Source organism: Ostrea edulis, chromosome 1 (assembly GCF_947568905.1).
Source record: "Ostrea edulis chromosome 1, xbOstEdul1.1, whole genome shotgun sequence".
In the NCBI taxonomy this organism is placed as follows: domain Eukaryota; kingdom Metazoa; phylum Mollusca; class Bivalvia; order Ostreida; family Ostreidae; genus Ostrea; species Ostrea edulis.
Window position 1 is genome coordinate 98,743,301 of NC_079164.1, and position 20,346 is coordinate 98,763,646.

At 34.9% G+C, this 20,346-nt stretch overlaps 1 protein-coding gene across 20 annotated transcripts in view; it reads right to left on the bottom strand.

Annotated features, from left to right (window-relative positions):
* Positions 1-303: 303 nt before the first annotated feature.
* LOC125671242 (tripartite motif-containing protein 2-like) overlaps positions 304-20,346 on the bottom strand; it is a 35,886-nt gene continuing 15,843 nt past the window's right edge. For 7 of the 20 annotated variants that reach the window (XM_048906823.2, XM_048906787.2, XM_048906794.2 and 4 more), the window contains 3 exons: positions 11,527-11,635; positions 3,080-5,128; positions 304-2,305 (listed from right to left, as the gene is read on the bottom strand). In XM_048906823.2, coding sequence (XP_048762780.2) covers positions 3,096-5,126 — 2,031 coding nt within the window. In that variant the 5' untranslated portion in view covers positions 5,127-5,128; positions 11,527-11,635 and the 3' untranslated portion in view covers positions 304-2,305; positions 3,080-3,095. Of the gene's footprint in view, positions 9,981-11,526; positions 11,636-17,215; positions 20,155-20,346 lie in introns of those variants that run through there. The other 13 variants (XM_048906830.2, XM_056140221.1, XM_056140229.1 and 10 more) reach the window with 10 other exon arrangements.

Consider the following 20,346-nt stretch of genomic DNA (forward strand, 5'->3'; position numbering starts at 1 on the left):
TCTGACCTTGAAATGTAATCACTCTTCTACATGCATTCTCTCGAAAATTAACTCATTACTAAAGTCAATTTTATCTCGTACCTACTAAACACGCAACTTTTAAATAAATTACTGTGCGTGTCAAAATTAGACTATTACTGGACCTAGTTCTTTATCAAAGATACCTCATAATTTGTACATATGTGTTGTCGGAACCCATGGCTTTTCTCTCCGTTACACTTCTTATATAGTATAACGTAGATAAAACCTGTGGATTCCAACAATGGTGCACATGAAACCATGCAATAAATTAAAAAGATGTCATAATATTGTACTATATTTTTATTTTCTTGTGTAAATCATGAAATACTTGCACAACTTTGTCAAGGCAGTTTACATTTTACATGAACTGATAGCTGAAGCAAACATTCAAGAACACTGCACTGAGTTGTCTATACTGAATCAGTACTACATCATGAAAGACTCGATTCACTCATCATACAAAACGTACGGATATAACCGCAATGGTACAGAGGATAAATATAAACATCTCTAAATCTCAATTATCTAATATCCAAAACTTAAAAACCAACATCCAATCTATGGACAAAAATCATTTGTCATGTAACCCAACCCCCAACCCCCTAACACAACAACCAAAAAACACCACCAGAATGCATGTATAACGATAAACTGCATTATAAATCCGATTTTAACACAAGTTATATTTTCCTCATAAACCTTTTTACGAAGTAAGTTCCTGAAGCAGTTTATTTTACACATATGTCCACACATAATGGTTGTTGAAAAACAAAATTTAGACTTGTTTCCTTGGTAACATGATGACTGTTGGTAGTTGATGGATAATTTAGACTTGTTTCCTTGGTAACATGATGACTGCTGGTAGTTGATGAATATCAACTATTTTTTTCAAAGTTTGATATCACTAACATAACAGATATCTTACTAGCAAAGGAAAATGATCTATTCTGGACAAAACTGACTCTCAACCTATCTCACTAGATTACTCTGCATTACTTGAAGTGATCGCCCACATAAAAATTAAAACAAAAATGGATCAAACTTCTGAAGGAAATTTCATCCCAGCTATCACACACCTACATGTACTAGCATAATGACCAGTCATGTCTTTGTCACTCAGCGACATCTATCATATCACAATCACGAATTCACATAAAGTCAAAAATGCATAGAAATTCAAAGTAAACAGCTTGTAAAGTTGATTATGTAAAAACTCAGTATATTTGTGGACCAATGGAGCTCATACCCCAGCAAGATTGACATCTAGTCATACTTTAAAATTAAATATAATGATTTGAACTTTCAGCACTTCATACATAAAAATCAAGTTTTGTAATCTCATATTCCAGAAAGGAAAATGAAGAAGTTGATTTTTGAGATTCTTTCAATAGGAATTAATTACAGCAGGGAGAGGCAGTTCACAGCCCCGTGAACACCATTTAATCATGTCAGCTAGAAACCCCCAATTCCTCTGCTCCAAAAATTTACATTATTGACCAAAATATTGTACATGTAGCTGATGGAATTAGTATTTGGTCTCAATCTAAAAATAATTCAGATATATACTAACAGCACATCAGAACCAAAATTTCAATAGCGTTCAAAATACAGTATTACTCGAGATGAAAAAAGAAAACAAAATTCATATTCCATGTTTAAAACAGAATTGATGGGTTAATATGCAACATAACACACACATGATGGAATAGAGATGGTACAATGTTTGCTGTTACTTAGTTTGACAGAATTAATATTAGAGGGGCGGAATGACCACTGATGGATTGGAACACTTTTTTTGTGTTGTCTTTCATGCATAATACTAGATGAAACTGATTGTCCACCACGCTTCTGGGGATTATACACACATGTACATGAAGAAACATTAAGTAGGTCGATTTCTTGACAATATCATGATTTTACAGATCTTTAAAACATCTACAGACTTTGCTATTCTTTGAATGTATACTTTTTTTGATTTAGAATTCAATACAATGTTTACAAGTAAAATAACTGCACAAATTATCCCACAAATATTGAAACATCAAAGAGAAAAGTGCATATTTGAATAGGCCTTACAAAAGTGTGTCATACAGAGTTCTAAATATATCACATAAACACCGTCTGGCATCTTGAGTATCTAAGAACTAAGGTCATTGCACAGAGTTACTCCTATTTGGGTTTTGTTTGCTTGCTTTTTTTCTTCCTGGTGCAGGAATGGATTTCACTTTTAGTCACATGGTCACATGATCTGTCCCATGGTGCATTTGGGATTATTAGTTTACATCTACAACAACAGATTAACAAAATATTGATTATAGATATGAGAACCATACATCACTGCTTAACACATTCTTTGTTTCATCATTGTGTAGTATGAAATCTGATATGAATGTTTTATTTTTCAAGATTAAAATACCATTTTCCCTAATAGTTTCTTCTACAAAGAGGTACAGTGTAGGTTTACTAATTAGTAATTTGGTCCTAATTTATCGTAATTTTACACTTCGTCTAAATAAGTTACAAAATTGTTCATCAAAATTTTTGAATTAGGTGAGATAAACAAAACTAATAAAATTTTTAGTAATGAATCATAAATTTACTATTAACAATGTCAAAACATGTGCATATTCTACCATTTCTTTTCAAGTGGCAAAAATTCATATTTTTCTCTCAACTACAAGGTTTCAGGAAGAGTCGGCAACATGCATTGACCACAATGAAATTGAGATGTGTTGATTTTTACATCTTATAAATGTTGCAAATGCAAGAAATTAGCTTTAGTCAGTGCATAACATCTCTGATTTTCAAGTGTTAAACTGCCCTAAAAGTCAATTTTTTAAAGAAGTTTCAAGGAAACTGAGAAATTCCCAAATTTGTGATCTTATAAAAATAAATCTTTATTTTGTTACCGACTTATTTAACATGTAAATACATGTACATGTAGCTTAATTTCATATAAATAGAAGAATTTTTCTAAATGAATTTCCGGGCCAGAATTGGCTTATTTCCATCTTATGTCTTTTCTTTTTCATGACTTCCTTTACCTCATTATTTTTACCTTGGAGCAGCAGTGTTTATCTGTAGCGATATTTCTTCAAACAGTCATTGCCCAGGTCAACAACGAAGACATGGTGATCTGACGTGGTGGCCAGGCCGCTGGGACGCTTAAGCCGATCACTGTTGCTGTCAATACAGAAAATCACCTTTCCACTAGAGTTCATGACTTGTACAAAGCTCTTGCCTTTCTCAGTTTTAGTGGCTAGAATGTATCCACCCGAGTCCACCACCAAGCCTGTGTACTGCCCTTTCTTTTGATCTGGAATCATGCGAGAGAACTTGCCATCCCTGCTAAAGATCTGAATTCTGTGGTCAGCGACTAGTATTTCATCACATTTGCCTACAGCTATGGCACAAATAAGCTTGAACTGTCCATCTTTTTCCCCTCTTCCTCCAAACGTTGTCAGGGGCTTACCATTGCCATCAAACATAAACATTTTGTTGGCACCATGATCTGCTACAATGATCTCTCCTCGGCTGTTAACAGCAATGTCAGTTGGCTCCTGAAAATCGGAGCAGGTAAATTTGTTGACTAGCTCACCCTCTTTGGTCACTATGGAGACAGTTCTGGTCCTCCAGTTGACAATCGCTATTTTGCCTTCTGGTGTCAAGGCCAGACCAGTTCCTCCCTGATTCTCCAGGCCCACAGGGCCTAGGTGTCGGACGACATCACCAGCATTACTGATGACTTTGATTCTGCTATTACCCGTATCAGAGACAAACAGTGTACCCTCACTGTCTGACACAACTCTCACCGGCTGAACGAAATTCTCTTCTCCCTTCCCACGAGACCCTAACTTCCACACCGGATCTATGTGATCTGAGACATCAACCACATAAGGACTTCCTTTGATTGGTCGGTTGAAAATACTCACAAAGACTTTGACTTTTCCGGCCCTCGGTGGAACGTATTGCACTTCATACGATCCGTCATCTCGGTCTCGCACTTTCGACTCCACCAGCTCCCCCTTTTCCGTGCGCACCTCGGTACACACTGGGTCAGAACCATTGGTTCTGGGGTTGCCATGGTAATCCACTGTGTTGATGACCATGGAGGATTTGAGATGAGTAATTGCCTCCCCTGCTTTAGCTGAACACAAGGCAGGAAAGGTCGTACTGATATTTATTCTGCCAAACTCATTTAGAGCTTTGCTAATTTCCTTCACTGAGCTGTTATGCTTGAACTCGTACTTCATGAAGGAATTTTCTCGTGGCTCAGACAGTGTATTTGTTGCATCAAGCTTCTCGTTGAGGTCTCCAATTTTCCTTGTGATGTTCCGGACTTCGACTTGAAACTGAAGTCCATCACACTCACTCTGTACCCTGTCTTTTTCTGCCTGGATTAAGTCCAGTTGTTCACGCAAAATTTTGCGCTTGTCTTCTCGTATTTTACGGACCCACTGTAGGCAATCATGCCTGCGTTTGTCCACCATGGCGATGACATCTTGGAATGATCTATTTATAGATTCTACAGTCTTTTCTACTGAGTTTTCTAAGAGCTGCATCTCTGCAGACACATTGTCGTAAGCATGGTTGAGGTTTTTGATACAGAGGTGAGCTTTGTACAGCAGGATCTCCGACATCCTCTTGATGGCAATGGAGAATGGAATGACGGTGTGTTGACTGGCGCCTGCGCCGTTGTGTTGCCCACCGCTACACTGGGTACAAAACACCGAATCACAGGTCTCGCAAAAGAGAAGCTCCTGGTTGGAATGTGTTGAGCACTTGGGTATAACGTCGCGACGCTGCTGCTGCATCAAATCTAGCAGCTGGTTTACGATATAACTAGGTGGAAATGCAACAACTCCTCCACGTGGGACACCGATGTGTTCTCGACAAATGGGACATCGGAAATAGCCAGTGTCGTGGACTTGTGCTTCCACAATCCTCTCTAGACAGCTTCTACACACAGTGTGGGAACATGGCAGCAGTTTCGGAGAATGCTCCAGAGCATCATAGATACACAGGCACGTGCCACAGGTCAGAAAACTGTCATTAAAATCTTCATAATTAATGGACACTGTCTCCACCAGAGTTTGTGACATCATATCTGTAATGAGGAGAGAAATAACACACATTACCACATAGCTTAATCACCAAATCTACCATGCATGTACAGTATTATTGATAGTTATGAAAGTTCACTTGTCACAAATCTACGATTCAGAAGTCGCGAGAGAGAATCCAATCTGATTGCTCATATGATATAAAATAAAATATAACTGTGCCTACTTTCAGAGTTACCCTGAAACATCGGACATAGGAGAACCTATCAATGTCATTGTTACATAACGGTGAGCAGCTCACAAACTTCCTGACCTCTAGCACAGTGATACACTGTGCAGCCATTTGTTATTTATTTACAATTTACGCTCCAGTAATCAGGTCACCACTCTATTTGTTACAGTTTCTGGGTGAACAAGCTGGTTAATTGACAGATTGATTTCTGATACCTTATCTCCCTGTTTCAGAGGTATCTTCTTACCTGTAACAATTCCACACCTCTTAACATCAAATGTGTTTACCTGAGTTTACCTGCGGATGGAATGTGTAAACACTAGCCATTTCAAGAGGGATAACTCATTCTTGTTTATAATACCTCCACACTGTAAATCTATACTAGGGAATGAAGGCATGTTTTAAATCTAATTTTTTTTTCATACGAAAACTACAATACTTCATCAAAGAATTTCTATTCTTATATTTATTTTCATTTTCGAAGAATTTCTAGGGATTTGTGTAACTTTCAGTGTGACATATGAATCGTGAGATGTCGGTTCATGAGTATCAATCATGAATGGAAGAGGCAGTTTCCGAGAGACAATTTCACATTGATCAAGCTCCTGCTAAAATTCCCAATAGACCTAACAATCCAGGGTCTATTAGTTTAGTAATTAGCAGGTGCAGTCGGCCCCATAACTTCTCCTTGTGGGTGCCAGAACACAACATAATGCAATACACAATTTGTAACCACACCACCCCTCTTAATTATTAATGAAACCTACTTTCACCGAAAACCATAATGTGAGCCCAATACACAAACCCCCGCTGTAAATGGTCTGTCAATTATTAACATGTATCACACAATTCCATTAATTGCTACCAATCAATATTCCCCCAGCAAACATCCCCAAGCAGCTGTGTTGTTGACCCCCTGATGGTCTATAAGATATTGATGTTATATATTTACCATCCCAATTGAAGGCATAACAACAGAGATATTTCTTCAACTAATATCTAATTTGCAATCACAGTATCGAAAAATCAGAATCTCCAATCAAGTCAACAGATAATCCAAGAAGATTGAACTCTTCATTTCATATAAACTGAAAGTTAATAAAATCTTAAAGAGATTCCAAAAATATAATTCTCTTTAGCTGAGTTTGGAACTAATATGGAGGATATCCAGAGGCCAGTAACTCTTGATTTAACAGCAGGGAATTGGCAGGACAACTTTATCATCTCCAGCCATCTGTTGCCCACAAGCAGGACTGATACAACCAGCCCCTCATTACTGGATATATGTTACAACAAAACTTAATCGCCCTTACATCATTTCCCCATTGAAACCTACTTGACATTCATTTACAATGTAGAGGAGTCCTATCTCTTAATGTGATCCAAATTCTGCTGTTTCTATATGGAATTTAATGTAACAAATGCCAGATATTATGTACAATTGTAAAAGTCTTCACAGATCACAGACTACCATCAGATAATTAACTTATCTGCCTTAATTTTAAAAAAATAAGATAATAATTCTCTATTTAGATAATTTATAAACATACATGTACATCAGAAATCATGAGAAGCAGTACTTCAATTACTGCTTTAATATTATGATGATCAAATCATAAAACATTTAATTAGATATCAGCATTAAAAAAAAAACAAATATTATATTTCAATTTTCCTAGCTATTTACATATTTCAATTTAAAGCGCTGAGTAAAAGATTTCAGAGAAGTTATCCAAAAGAAGGGCACATGTACAGCAACGTACATTATGATAATGTTTGCCATAGGAAGGATTTGTGACATATTAATATCAATTTATTTATCTACAATATGTGCTTTCTCTGACATCAATTTATCTAATTACAATTTGTGTCATTTCAGTAGTCTACAATTTTGCACAAAAATATTTCATCCAAAAAGCCAGATGTATTTAAAATTCAAAATTGAATGAACTTGCCAAATGAATTGAACCTAATAGCAGCAATTTTATACAGGTAAATTGTCATCTATATATCTGAGGGCACTACAGACCCGTAAACTGTAAGGAATGAATGTAGAGTGTATATAAATATCAAAGTATTACTAACACTGAAAGAAGAATTTAATCATTAACTTTTTCAAGGTTAGAAGAAAAAATTTCCATTCTTGCATTTTTCTTGCATCATCGATCTGCAGAAACAACTTTGCCATAACAGAAATCAAAATACTGAAAAAGGATTAAAAAAAAACAAAAAACCACTTACACTCACAGATGAAATTCCAACAAAAACTGACACAGGAGTTTTATCAGCCATGTCTGTAACAAGGAGAGCTCTCACTCTGCTCTCACTTCCTTCCCATCCAGTCACTGCTAGCACAATCAATACTCACATTGCTGATCAGCCCTATTTATTGGGAGTTTAGTGTGACCCCTCCTATGTCAACTATAGGCCTGAAGTTTACAATTTATAATCCCTCCTCCAAATTCCACCTATGACACTCTATCAAACATTTTGAATTGGAACGGTACAGAATTCAATCAGCCTCTATCCTATATACCTGTACATCCCTAATTACAACTTCCTGTCCCATTTCTGCAACAGATATCATGGAGTTGAGTGTTAAATGGCCCAATAAAATCTCCTCTCAACACACATCAGATCCCTTCAGCACACACTTTAAACAATTAAAAACAATTAGTCCCACAAAGAAGGCCAATAGAGCAGGCCAATTTTATGAGGGCTTGATGAAGCAATATATACACCTTGTTGACAATCTATCTAAGCCCCCTGATAAAATTCTGGTTGTGCATGATAAGCATCAGAATGACCCTGACTCCTTCACAGGTTACCCCAGGAGGGACACAGCACGATGTTACAATGAGCAAGCCAACAGGTGAATGTAAAAGGTGAATAACACTCTGTCAATAATCACCTGAATGATTGGTCATTCACCTTAATTTAACACCTGTCTGTGTGTATTTGTCTTTTCAATTAGCCGCCATCATGCATAACTGAAGATATGAAGGAATCTGCTGAAATGAGAGCTTTATCTGCAGTATTTAACATAGCTAATAGTGGCTAGTGGAATATTATATGTTTTGCTTCATGCAAATATGAATACTTTGTCTTCTGTGTGAAGTTAATTAATACAACAATTATTTATATGATATTTATCAGGATTGCTACAGAGTCTTCATGCATTGCGTACTCAGTTAAGGAGCTGTACGTGTTAACACCAATATTTACATTCACTGAATCTTTTCTCTTATATTTCTTTTGAAAGTGACATATTGCTTTCATCCTCAACAATGAATACATGTTTGTTGCAAACTAGTTTGATCCAGTTTTTTAGTACCATCAGTCCGCGTAATCATTACCAAATATGGAGCATTGTCAAGGTCAAAGGGTGTATTGGCTGTTCTGTTCAAAGTAACGAATAGGTCAACGATAGAATATTTCTATTACTCAAATGTAGTTTATATTTTGAAAAAATACCTAAAAATATAAATAAACAATACGTTTTTCTTTACGCGGGTTATGAATTTTTTCTGCAATGTTTGCTACCTTCACCACCCGATGAAACAACAATGAATGGCATTTTATTCTTTAAATATTAACATTATGCATGTAAAATAAAAAAAAGTATTGGGAACTTTCAAAAATTATTTTATTTAGCAAAATACTCGGTATTTGCAATCCACTAACTTATGGCCCTGAGATATCAAAAGAGGCCTACAGGCCTTATTTGTCACCTGAGTATTAGTTAAAAGTATCACTATAGTCCCAAGGGCTACAGAATCTGATATATTTTTTTCTGTTCTGCACATCTAAGCTAAATTCAGCAACAGTACATAACATGATGTGTTCTTAAAACATAAATGCCCCAAAATGTGCCTATACTGATGAATGATTTTACACAATACAACACATGTAACATTAACATGATACATGACTATAACAGAGTCAACACTCATGTAACCTAAAAACTCATGATCTAATATTTTATACATCCTGCAGTAGCACTTTTAAAAGCCAATCGGAGTGGTAACCACATCTACTAAAGGGAGAAAGAAAATAGCCCCGATATTTATTTACACACTCAAACACGCTCCTCACTAAAACTGTGACAATGTGTTAATTATCCTAAAGGATAAGTTCACACAGCAGACAGAAAATGTGACTGCAGATGTCATGCATTTTTAAAATATAGAGGGATTCTCTATTGCATTCCCTGCATCATTCATGAAATATATTGTACACTTACTTTAAACCAAATACTACGATGACAATTCAGAAAATTTACTAAAATTCAACAGCATAAGACAGATGTCTATACTTACTGAGAGAGAGACATTTAGTTCCCCTTATTAACCTGACTGCAACATGTCAGCCATGCCCCGAGTGATCTAAACAATTCAATAAAATGAAAGACATCCACATCGCTTGATAATTCCTCATAGGACTGAAGAACAATACATTACATCACCACACACAGCTTCAGAGAAGGACGCACAGCACGAGGATGTGCATCATGGGAAGCCTGTCTGCACGTCTCACTTATAAGACACTGGAAAGTGTCACTAGAATATCACTATGTAACATATTATGTAATCGGAAGATAAGCCCAGTCTGCATTCTCTCCAAATAGAAATGTACTCCCATCAGTTAATCGACCATCCTCATTCCTAAAATGGATTTTAGCACCCCGTTTAGATAAATCATTCCCATTATTTATTAATGTTCAGTTCAAATGTAGTAGTAAATTACATCATAACTTGTTAGAATTTGCATGATAAAGGAAAGCTATGTTACATGTATAAAACAATAAACATCAAAGCTGGCTGCCATTCTTTGGAATCCTCTGTAAGTTTGCTGCCATTGTCAATATGCTGTAAAACACATTGCTGATGAGCTACAGGGTTCCTTTAGTCAATACAATAATAAATCTATAATATATGTTTTTATTTTTTAATTTCAGCCAGTATTTTTGGTAAGGAAGGTCTGCAAATCTTTATGCCTGGTCTGTTCACATCCATACATAGTACAACCATTACAAATGTTTCTGGGAAATCCATCCACAATCTATTACAAATCTTTCAGTCTGTCTTGCCAACATCTACTAATTTTGGACTATACAAATTTTTCAGTCCGGTCGACCAAACATCTACTAATTTAGGACCAGACTTACAAATCTTTCCGTCTGGCCGACCAAACATCTACTAATTTAGTACCAGACTTACAAATCTTTCTGTCCGGCCGACCAAACATCTACTTTTTTAGAATTTGAACCCAGTAGTTCACACAGAGTTCTGATTCCACTACAGAGATCTTGACCAAGTGACAGTAGAGAGAAACCTGTAGTATTGACTATCAGTACAATGCCCTGTGAAACCACAATCTCTAAATATCCTGACAGAAGAAAAGGGATCCCTCTAGTTGAGTCCTGTAGTGGAAAAAATTAAAACGCTAAGCTGATGCTGGAAATCAGAGGTTTGCCATCAATCGATTCTGCTGATGCCACTAAATCACTTGTTGCATTGTTTTAGACCTCCAGCTCGGAATACTTGCTGCACACACATAAAAACATGCTAGAAGTGTTTCTAGAGCTCTTAAGAGGAAAATTTAGGTAATTGGAAAAAATTGTTTTAAGACACAAGGAATGAAATACTCTCCCCAGAATTCTGGAGCAGATGGTAGTGTGTGTCAATTAATTTGTCCCTTAATTCATAACCAGGTTGCATCCCACGTTTTTCTAAGCTATTACAGAGTGCATACGCCTGCTGATTTCAACATTACATTGAGGAGAGTTCACTCTACATCCGCAAAACCGATCTCAAGCTACCTTATACATACCACTGTACACCAGAATAACTCGAGAGAGAAGAATCCTGACAAACCAATTATTGTATGAGTACAGAGGGGTAGGTCATCCTGCCTTCGCTCCTGTACAAAGTCACAGTATGACTGTACTTTGGCATGGGAAACATATGAAAGCCTCTGTGATACAATATATCTATAAAGAAAGGCTGTAAGAGCTAGCACGTAGCTAAACTACTGTGGATATGAATGGACTTCCTTGTGAGATAAATGGTTAGAAAGTCAGGCCTTCCTATTACACCTGAAGTATTCAGGTCTAAATATATGTACATATTAGTATCAAGTGTAATATATATCACTAGGGGAATTCTCTAGGACGAGCAGAAGACATGCAGCACACATACAAACATTTACCTGTGAGCACACCTGGATGAAATCCTTGAACAGATGATGCCTGGTGCTCGTGGAATGTCCGACAACATTGGGCTACTTTTTACAACATTCTGGACCTGGTGACTCAAATCTACAGAGAAATAAATGATATTTCAATTAGATTAGACCATTTAAGAAATAAATTTCAGCTTTGTAAATACAAGAGAGTATGAACTCACAGTGACACTTCATGCCAGCATACTTCATGAAGCATGTTGCACTCTTTGTGAAAAGTATGCTGACGTGAAGCGTTGCTGCTCAAATAACTGAAGCATTGCTGCTCATATAACTGAAACGTTGTTTACAAAGTACATATGCATTATGGGTAATCAAATGATTAGCAAGTGGTTAACTCCGTTAACACAGTGTTAACTATAACCACCGTGTTAAATTGCTTTCGAAAAACAGAATTTAACCATTGTGTTTGCTGATCACTTGGTTAGGAGTTAACACTGCGTTAAACTTTAATAACCACTGTGTTAAAGTTAACCAGCTTTCAAAAAACTATGCAGGCCCTGAACATTAAATGGAATATATACTATAGATTCCTAAATAATCACGTGGGGAATTTAATATTATCATGTAAATAATTACGCGGGGAATTTATTATCGTGTAATTTCGTGAGAGGCATATCACTTGCAAAATGAGATTATTCGTTTTTCATTTTCTGTTGCTAAACTACAAGTAAGAACTCTTGACAGACGACAAATTCCTGTTCACGCGATTTGACGTATACGTCATTTCACCTTATTAAGTACTCGCGTAAAATAAAGAATTAATGTACAGTATCCTTCAGTATAAATTCATAAGATTTGAATGCAAAATAACACAGTACAGAATATGAAATGATTTTTTTGTCTTAAACACAAACATGTATTTCCAATTACAAGGCATAGAAACACTATAATTGACAATTAATTGTACAATAGATCGATGAACCTAGTTCTTATGCGACTATAATTCCTTCAGATGACAAATCTGATGAGGTACAAGAAAGAGAGAAAAAATCCAGGATAGCCCAGGAACCTCCAGAGAGCATCAATTGAAATCCCGTAATTTTCTCCCACCGCATAAGATGTCTGGGCTTGAAAACCCATGAGCTTTACTGGGATGACTCAATCAACAAATTAACAGCAATTAATATGTCTGACTATGTGTGTGCTTTCTTCCACTTTAGACGTTAACATCACATAGGCCTGACAAGAATAGCCCAAACTGAGACATGTGCCAGACAATATGTCATATGTAGATGCATGCCAGACCATGTTTCCTATAATGCAGTTGTTCGACCTGTAATATCAAAGGTTGGGTTTTTTCCTCTCTGTATCCAATCAATAGTCTTGGTAAAATTATTCAGTAATAGCCACATAAAACTCCTGATCAACAGTTCTTGTGGGATTCCGGAACTGACTATCAACCTAAACATTGAAATGACTATCTACCTAAACATTGAAATGACTACCTACCTAAACATTGAAATGACTATATATACCTAAACATTGAAATGACTATATATACCTAAACATTGAAATGACTACCTACCTAAACATTGAAATGACTACCTACCTAAACATTGAAATGACTATCTACCTAAACATTGAAATGACTATATGTATACCTAAACATTGAAATGACTACCTACATAAACATTGAAATGACTATATATATATATACCTAAACATTGAAATGACTATCTATACCTAAACATTGAAATGACTATATATACCTAAACATTGAAATGACTACCTACCTAAACATTGAAATGACTATCAACCTAAACATTGAAATGACTATCAACCTAAACATTGAAATGACTATCTACCTAAACATTGAAATGACTATCTATACCTAAACATTGAAATGACTATATATACCTAAACATTGAAATGACTATCTACCTAAACATTGAAATGACTACCTACCTAAACATTGAAATGACTATCAACCTAAACATTGAAATGACTACCTACCTAAACATTGAAATGACTATCTATACCTAAACATTGAAATGACTATCAACCTAAACATTGCAATGACTATCTATCTAAACACTGAAATGACTATCTATACCTAAACACTGAAATGACTATCTATACCTAAACATTGAAATGACTATCAACCTAAACATTGAAATGACTATCTACCTAAACATTGAAATGACTATCTACCTAAAGATTGAAATGACCTAAACACTGAAATGACTATCTACCTAAACATTGAAATGACTATCTATACCTAAACACTGAAATGACTATCTATACCTAAACATTGAAATGACTATCTATACCTAAACATTGAAATGACTATCTATACCTAAACACTGAAATGACTATCTATACCTAAACATTGAAATGACTACCTATACCTAAACACTGAAATGACTATCTATACCTAAACACTGAAATGACTATCTATACCTAAACATTGAAATGACTACCTATACCTAAACACTGAAATGACTATCTATACCTAAACATTGCACTGATTGTTTAACCTAGATACAGAACTGACTTCGTATCTGTCTAAACACAATTAACTGACTATATCTGTCTAAATACAGAACTGACTATCTGTCTATAAATACAGAACTGACTATCTGTCTAAATACAGAATTAACTATCAGCAATAAACATTACACCGCCAGTTACAAATCAGAATGCATGTTGCAATAACCATTGCACAACACAATTTCCTTGCATAACAAAACAAATTGCAGATTTGATAAAAAGTAATCAAAGAAATTTCCACTCCATCCGAGCATATTGTCCAGACCACTATGTTTGACTAATTGATTTCCTGTAAATTTTCAGGTGTTTGCTCAGGGAGACAAACAAGAAAATGAAGGAGGATAATTTGTCATAATTTCATTCTTAATGAACAGTTGGCTCAAGTTATGATAAAACAATTTCTACCTTAATTAAATATCATAAATCATGTACAATCATTTTCTGTCCACATTAAACATAAGGTACGTGATGCAGATGAGGTTGTGTTTTAACTTTCCATTAAATCCTGCTATACACAACTTCCACGGTAACAAAAGTAACTATGGATACCAAAGAATTTTTATGAATTTTTCTTTATCAGTGTTCTACAGTAAGTTGAATATAAACAAAGAGAGCTTAAAGGAAAAAATACTGAAAATGAACCAGTAAAGACATTTCATATCCATGTAATGTACAGCAAACACGCTAATATAATGAATTCACACATAGAGACATTAATTCCCATACAAGAAAAAATAATGCAAATTTTATTGGATATAACGAAGTTTGGTTATTATGAACTGTTTTTCACTGGCACTAGCTGGAGGTTCATTATAACTGTGTTTTACAGTATATAATAAACTATTTTTTGCTGACCCTGGAGGTTCACTACAACTGTGTTTTATTGTAAATGAAGTTTGGTTATAATGAACTATTTTTTGCTGACCCTGGAGGTTCACTACAACTGTGTTTTATTGTAAATGAAGTTTGGTTATAATGAACTATTTTTCGCTGGCCCTGGAGGTTCACTATAACTGTATTTTACTGTATAATGAAGTTTGGTTATAATGAACTATTTTTTGCTGGTCCTGGGGTTCGCTGTAACTGTGTTTTACTGTATAATGAAGTTTAGTTATAATGAACTATTTTTTGCTGGTCCTGTGTGTTTTACTGTATATAATGAACTATTTTTTGCTGGTCCTGGGGTTCACTGTAACTGTATTTTATTGTTACATATATGTGAGTTCACATCAATGTGACAGCCTGTCATTCATAGTGAAGACAGGTATCTGATCATGTAGATGCAGAGTAACGATTAACTATTGTAATCAATTATGAAACCTAATCTAGACAGAACCATGAGAGAAAATGCTGATACTGGATACCTTTAGATCAACTTACTGCTAGCAACAGGTGCTTTTTACTGGTGTTTTAAGTAGATCTCTACCAATTATACAAACATTAGTATTAAACAATGAATGTTGAACGGTCAATATGGGACAATTGACTGCATGCCAGCCAGATAAACTGATCAAAGCCTGCACTATAGGTAACTCTAGCTGCAATTTAACTGAGGACAATGAAAGATGTTTATCAAACATGTATGACCTAAATTGTTTCAACAATTAGTTACAAAAGAAAACTCCATAATTCATATTCCTGAAGAATGCAATGATAATTGTACTAAATAGATTATTGGCACCCCGTGCACACTGAACGAGGGTTATACGACCACATTTGCATGTTCAAATCTTGTACAGAGAGCAGGACCCCATTCTGTGTGCCAAATTCCAATACTCTGAACTTCCTGATCACATTAGGAGTGTCAACAATGTGTAACTTTTATGTTTAAACTTTAATATTTATTTAATGATTATTTACAAACAAGTTCTATATCTTATATCAATCATGTTTCTCATCCACTCAGATGTCAGTGCAAAAAGGTCATTTACAGATGTGGGAGGATCAAAACCTAAAGAAACCCACATGTCCGAGTGGGCAACCACATATTTCATACTCTCACATACAACTTTTCTCTTTTGGATTATAAGAAGCATTGCAGCAGATTTAGAGTTAAATTGCATTAAATGTAAAATCATTTGCCCTGGCTAATTAAAATTAAATCATTTAACCTGGTTAATTTAATGAAATAATTCCTGGCCAATAAATTGAAGTTATTTACTCTGGCTAATTTAATTCTATTATCTACCCTGGTCGAACTGCATGCCTACAAAACTTCACATATACAGCTCAGTGCATGGTTATTTCGTTGAACTACAAATCTATTGATTGTGAGATTGAATCTGGTAGATAATTTTGTTGGTTTTAATCCTATCATAATTCGATAAAAAATATTTTTTTCATTTTCTCAAATCTTGACTTTCCAGAAGTTTTCACTAGTTCACATATGCCATTAACATGTATTTAAAAAATTGATAAAAAATATTTATTCATTTCCTCTAATCTTGACTTTTCAAGAGCTTTCACTATAGTTATATATAAACACCATTACATGTATTAAAGGGACTGGTTCACGATTTTTGACAAAAATATTTTTCGTTTTTCATGTTAAACATTAAGAATATAACTCATTTAATGCTGACAGCCAAAAACAAAGACTCGGGTCTTTTTATGTATACAAATAAACCAGTGAAATATTAATTTTGTAATATAAAGCATCTTAATTTTGCATAGTCGCAAATTTTAATTTTAGATGACAAATTTTACCCAAAGAATACTTGAAATGTGATAGATGAAATAAACTTAGATCAATATCCATTTCTTTTGAAAAATTTGTAAACAATAACATACCGTAATCTTAGTTTACAAAACAAATAATAAACTCTCTAAAATGAGCTTCTGTGATAATGTATAACCTTAATTTTTATGTGAAATCTTTTAAACACATTAGACAGTAGATTTTGATCATTAAAAGTGAAAAACAAAATTTGAAGGAAAATCGTGAGTCAGTCCCTTTAAAAGAAAAGCACAGAGAGCATAAAATATACAGTATATACACACACCATCAACACCCTCCACCATCTGTAGAAACAGCAAATCAAGAGTCCTCAAAAAGACTTCAAACCTTTCTGATCAGTTACACTGATGATCGTAAATCTCTTCTTTGATAGACAGACAAATAGTAAAAATTATCTATCAGTTCATGAAGTAAGCTATAATATACCTTGAAAATCTTATCAAATCACCGGTAAACCCCCTCCTCCCTGCACCTGCCTGTCTGAAGTAATCGTTCATAACCCGTAATATTTCATCTTCTTAGCACTCCATGTACATTGCTCTCAGCAACAAGTTTTTTGAATTTGTTGAGAGTGATCACTTTGCAAAATTATGACTTGAAGAATTCACAAAGTATAGATTCCAAATAAACTTGGTTTTCATTAGTTTACCTTTGGATTACCGCATCAGCTGCAATATTCCAACGGATGTAGAATACTACAGCCAAAACTAGCAGATGGTTAATGTCTGCAAAACATTTTGCAATGTGATAATTTGCATCACATTCAGTGGATGTAAACAATGCTGTAGTCTTTTACTGAATATCGCTCCATAAAGTTCCCTTCACCTCAGAGATTTCGAAATGTTCAAGTCTGAGCATGAGTTTTTACTGTTTCTTTACTACACAGAATTCCTTACAATTTTCCAATCAGATTACAAATGTAAATAACTGTGATTACGCAATTCCTTGCCTTTTACAGCTCAGTAATCCAATGACAAAATCCACCAAAGTTATTTCTTCCAGATACATGTAATAGAATTTACCTTTCCTTAAAAAGGCAGCTGATACAATATAAGTAGATTAATATCTAATTCACGACAGCCTTCACAATATATCCTATGAATTGATAGAATCATTGAATGCTATAAGGAAGCAAATATTTGGGGATATAAAACCCTGCAGCCGTAAATCACAAGCTGATAAATATATACCATTGTGTTGTCTGAGCTGCGTATCTTAAAAATGCAACACTTAGAAAATTTCTGAGGAAATTTACAGTTTCGGATCAACGTATAAATTGACTTTCTTAATTGTCCGTTTACACTTTCAGTTGAATTTGTAGAGTTGTTGTTTTTTTTAAAAATTCAATATCAGGAAAATCGGTCATGATTTATGCACATATAACATGCTATCATTTATAGAAAATTTGAAATGTAATATTTTCAAGTACAAGTCAAAAAATTTAATTTGAAACTATACATAAAAAAATGCATTGTAATTAATCAAAATAACATAATCCACTCCACAATAAAAATTTACCTAGTTATTGTCGTAGCAGGCTGACAAAAAGGGATTTTGCACCAAGACTTCTACCAAGAGAATTATAATATCCTATTGTACTTGAATTAAAGGTAGAATTTCAAAACTTAATTTTTCATTTGAATCCGGCTTGGAGAACTTATCAGCCTGATCTTCCTTAGAGCTATTACCATCAATGTCATTCTGCCCTTGAATGTCATTGAACATTCCACCATATTAATAAATCCAAGGCAAGACTGGACCCGGGTTTCCTTTTAATATCTTTTATATCCTTTTGATGGCCACATTTTTCAGAAATGATGCTTGAAAGAGGGGGAGGGGGTGTTTCCAAATCAAATTTCTCTAAAACAAAATCAATAAATGAAGTCTAGAGTATAATGATGTATATTACAATCCCTATCAATAAATGAAGTCTGGAGTATAATGATGTATATTACAATCCCTATCAATAAATGAAGTCTAGAGTAATGAAGTATATTACAATCCCCATCAAACTTCTTGTAAATGAAAGATCTAGGATATCTATGATAATTAAATTTGTGGTGTTGGAAATTTGAAATTTTGTCTAATGTAGCAAAAAATTGCTATTTTGCGTAAACCCGTGAAGACATTAACTATTAAAATTCCTGTGGCACTTGAATGTGTCATTATCAGTTTGCCTGCCTACATGTATCTCTCTATAATCCCCTGAGCTAACGAGATGGATGATGAAATTTGAAAGGACAAAGAAAAACTTTCTAATTTAATTTTGCCACAGTGACATACTTCTGTATGAATGTGTTATTCTTCCTAAAATCTTTTTGAAAAATAAGGTAACAGATCTAGAGTCCAAAGGTCACAGTGTAAGAGTCATATACTGAATATTCGGTAAAAAAAAAAAGTGCATCCTAATTTTCCCTCTCTCTCTCTCAGCATACCCCTTTCCATTTCTTTTCATCATTTTCTTTTTTATATTCCTTTAGAAATTCAGGGTAAAAATTCAAAATAGCAAGCAAGCAAAGTTTCCAAACTTCATAATTTCTATATAACTCACATTGTCTTCTGTTCAGTACAGAATGGGATTGAACAAGTACAGCCCGATGCACAAGAAATTCAATTATTTATTTTTTATATTCAGCTATGATTATATTTTAGCAGACTCAAAAATTTTATGAGGTATTATTGATGAGGTATTACCTGCACCTGATTTCAGGGATTTTACTCCTCACCAAAATTAGCCAACAGAAAACAGCAGTGAAAAATAAGACTGTATAAAAGTCTGCACTAGTACAAAGTAACATCAAACACCATCAGAACTCCTGACTGTCAGATTTACCTGAAAACGGAAGATCTGCACCTCCACAACAAAGGATTCTTCCACTTAAAACACACACAGTTTCCCTATAGTTAATGAATGAACCACCAGACATGAACCTCCCCCAATCTCGATGACCTGGAACCTTTACTGCAGCAAACATCCACATTTAAAACATGCTGTCGTGGTCATAAGACCTGGAGGTCAAAGGTTATCTCTCTGTAGTTTAATTACTGTGTTGTGTGTGATGAACTGATCTGATAGAGAGGCTTGACTTGGGAGTAATTGGATTGACAGCCGTTAAAGTCTGCACCATGGATACCTTTAGTGTGTTGATGAATACAAACCACCTCTTTTAATTACAAGATCCGGAGAGGAAGGGACATAACTTTTGAGAAGTAGGGTACTGTGAAATGGTTAGGATGTCTCATCTGATGGCATCAGTACAGCTTTGTTAATGAGCACCTAGTGTATTTTATGAACTGTTCCTCATAGGGGTCAAAACTAATCAGAGACAATCTTTGTTACACAGACCACTGTTACACTGACATTTTAGTAGTTAGAAGCCCAATTATCTGTAGTTAGGAGCCTATTTATCTGTGGTTAGAAGCCCAATTATCTGTAGTTAGAAGCCCAATTATCAGTGGTTAGGAGCCCAATTATCTGTGGTTAGGAGCCCAATTATCTGTAGTTAGGAGCCCAATTATCAGTGGTTAGGAGCCTAATTATCAGTGGTTAGGAGCCC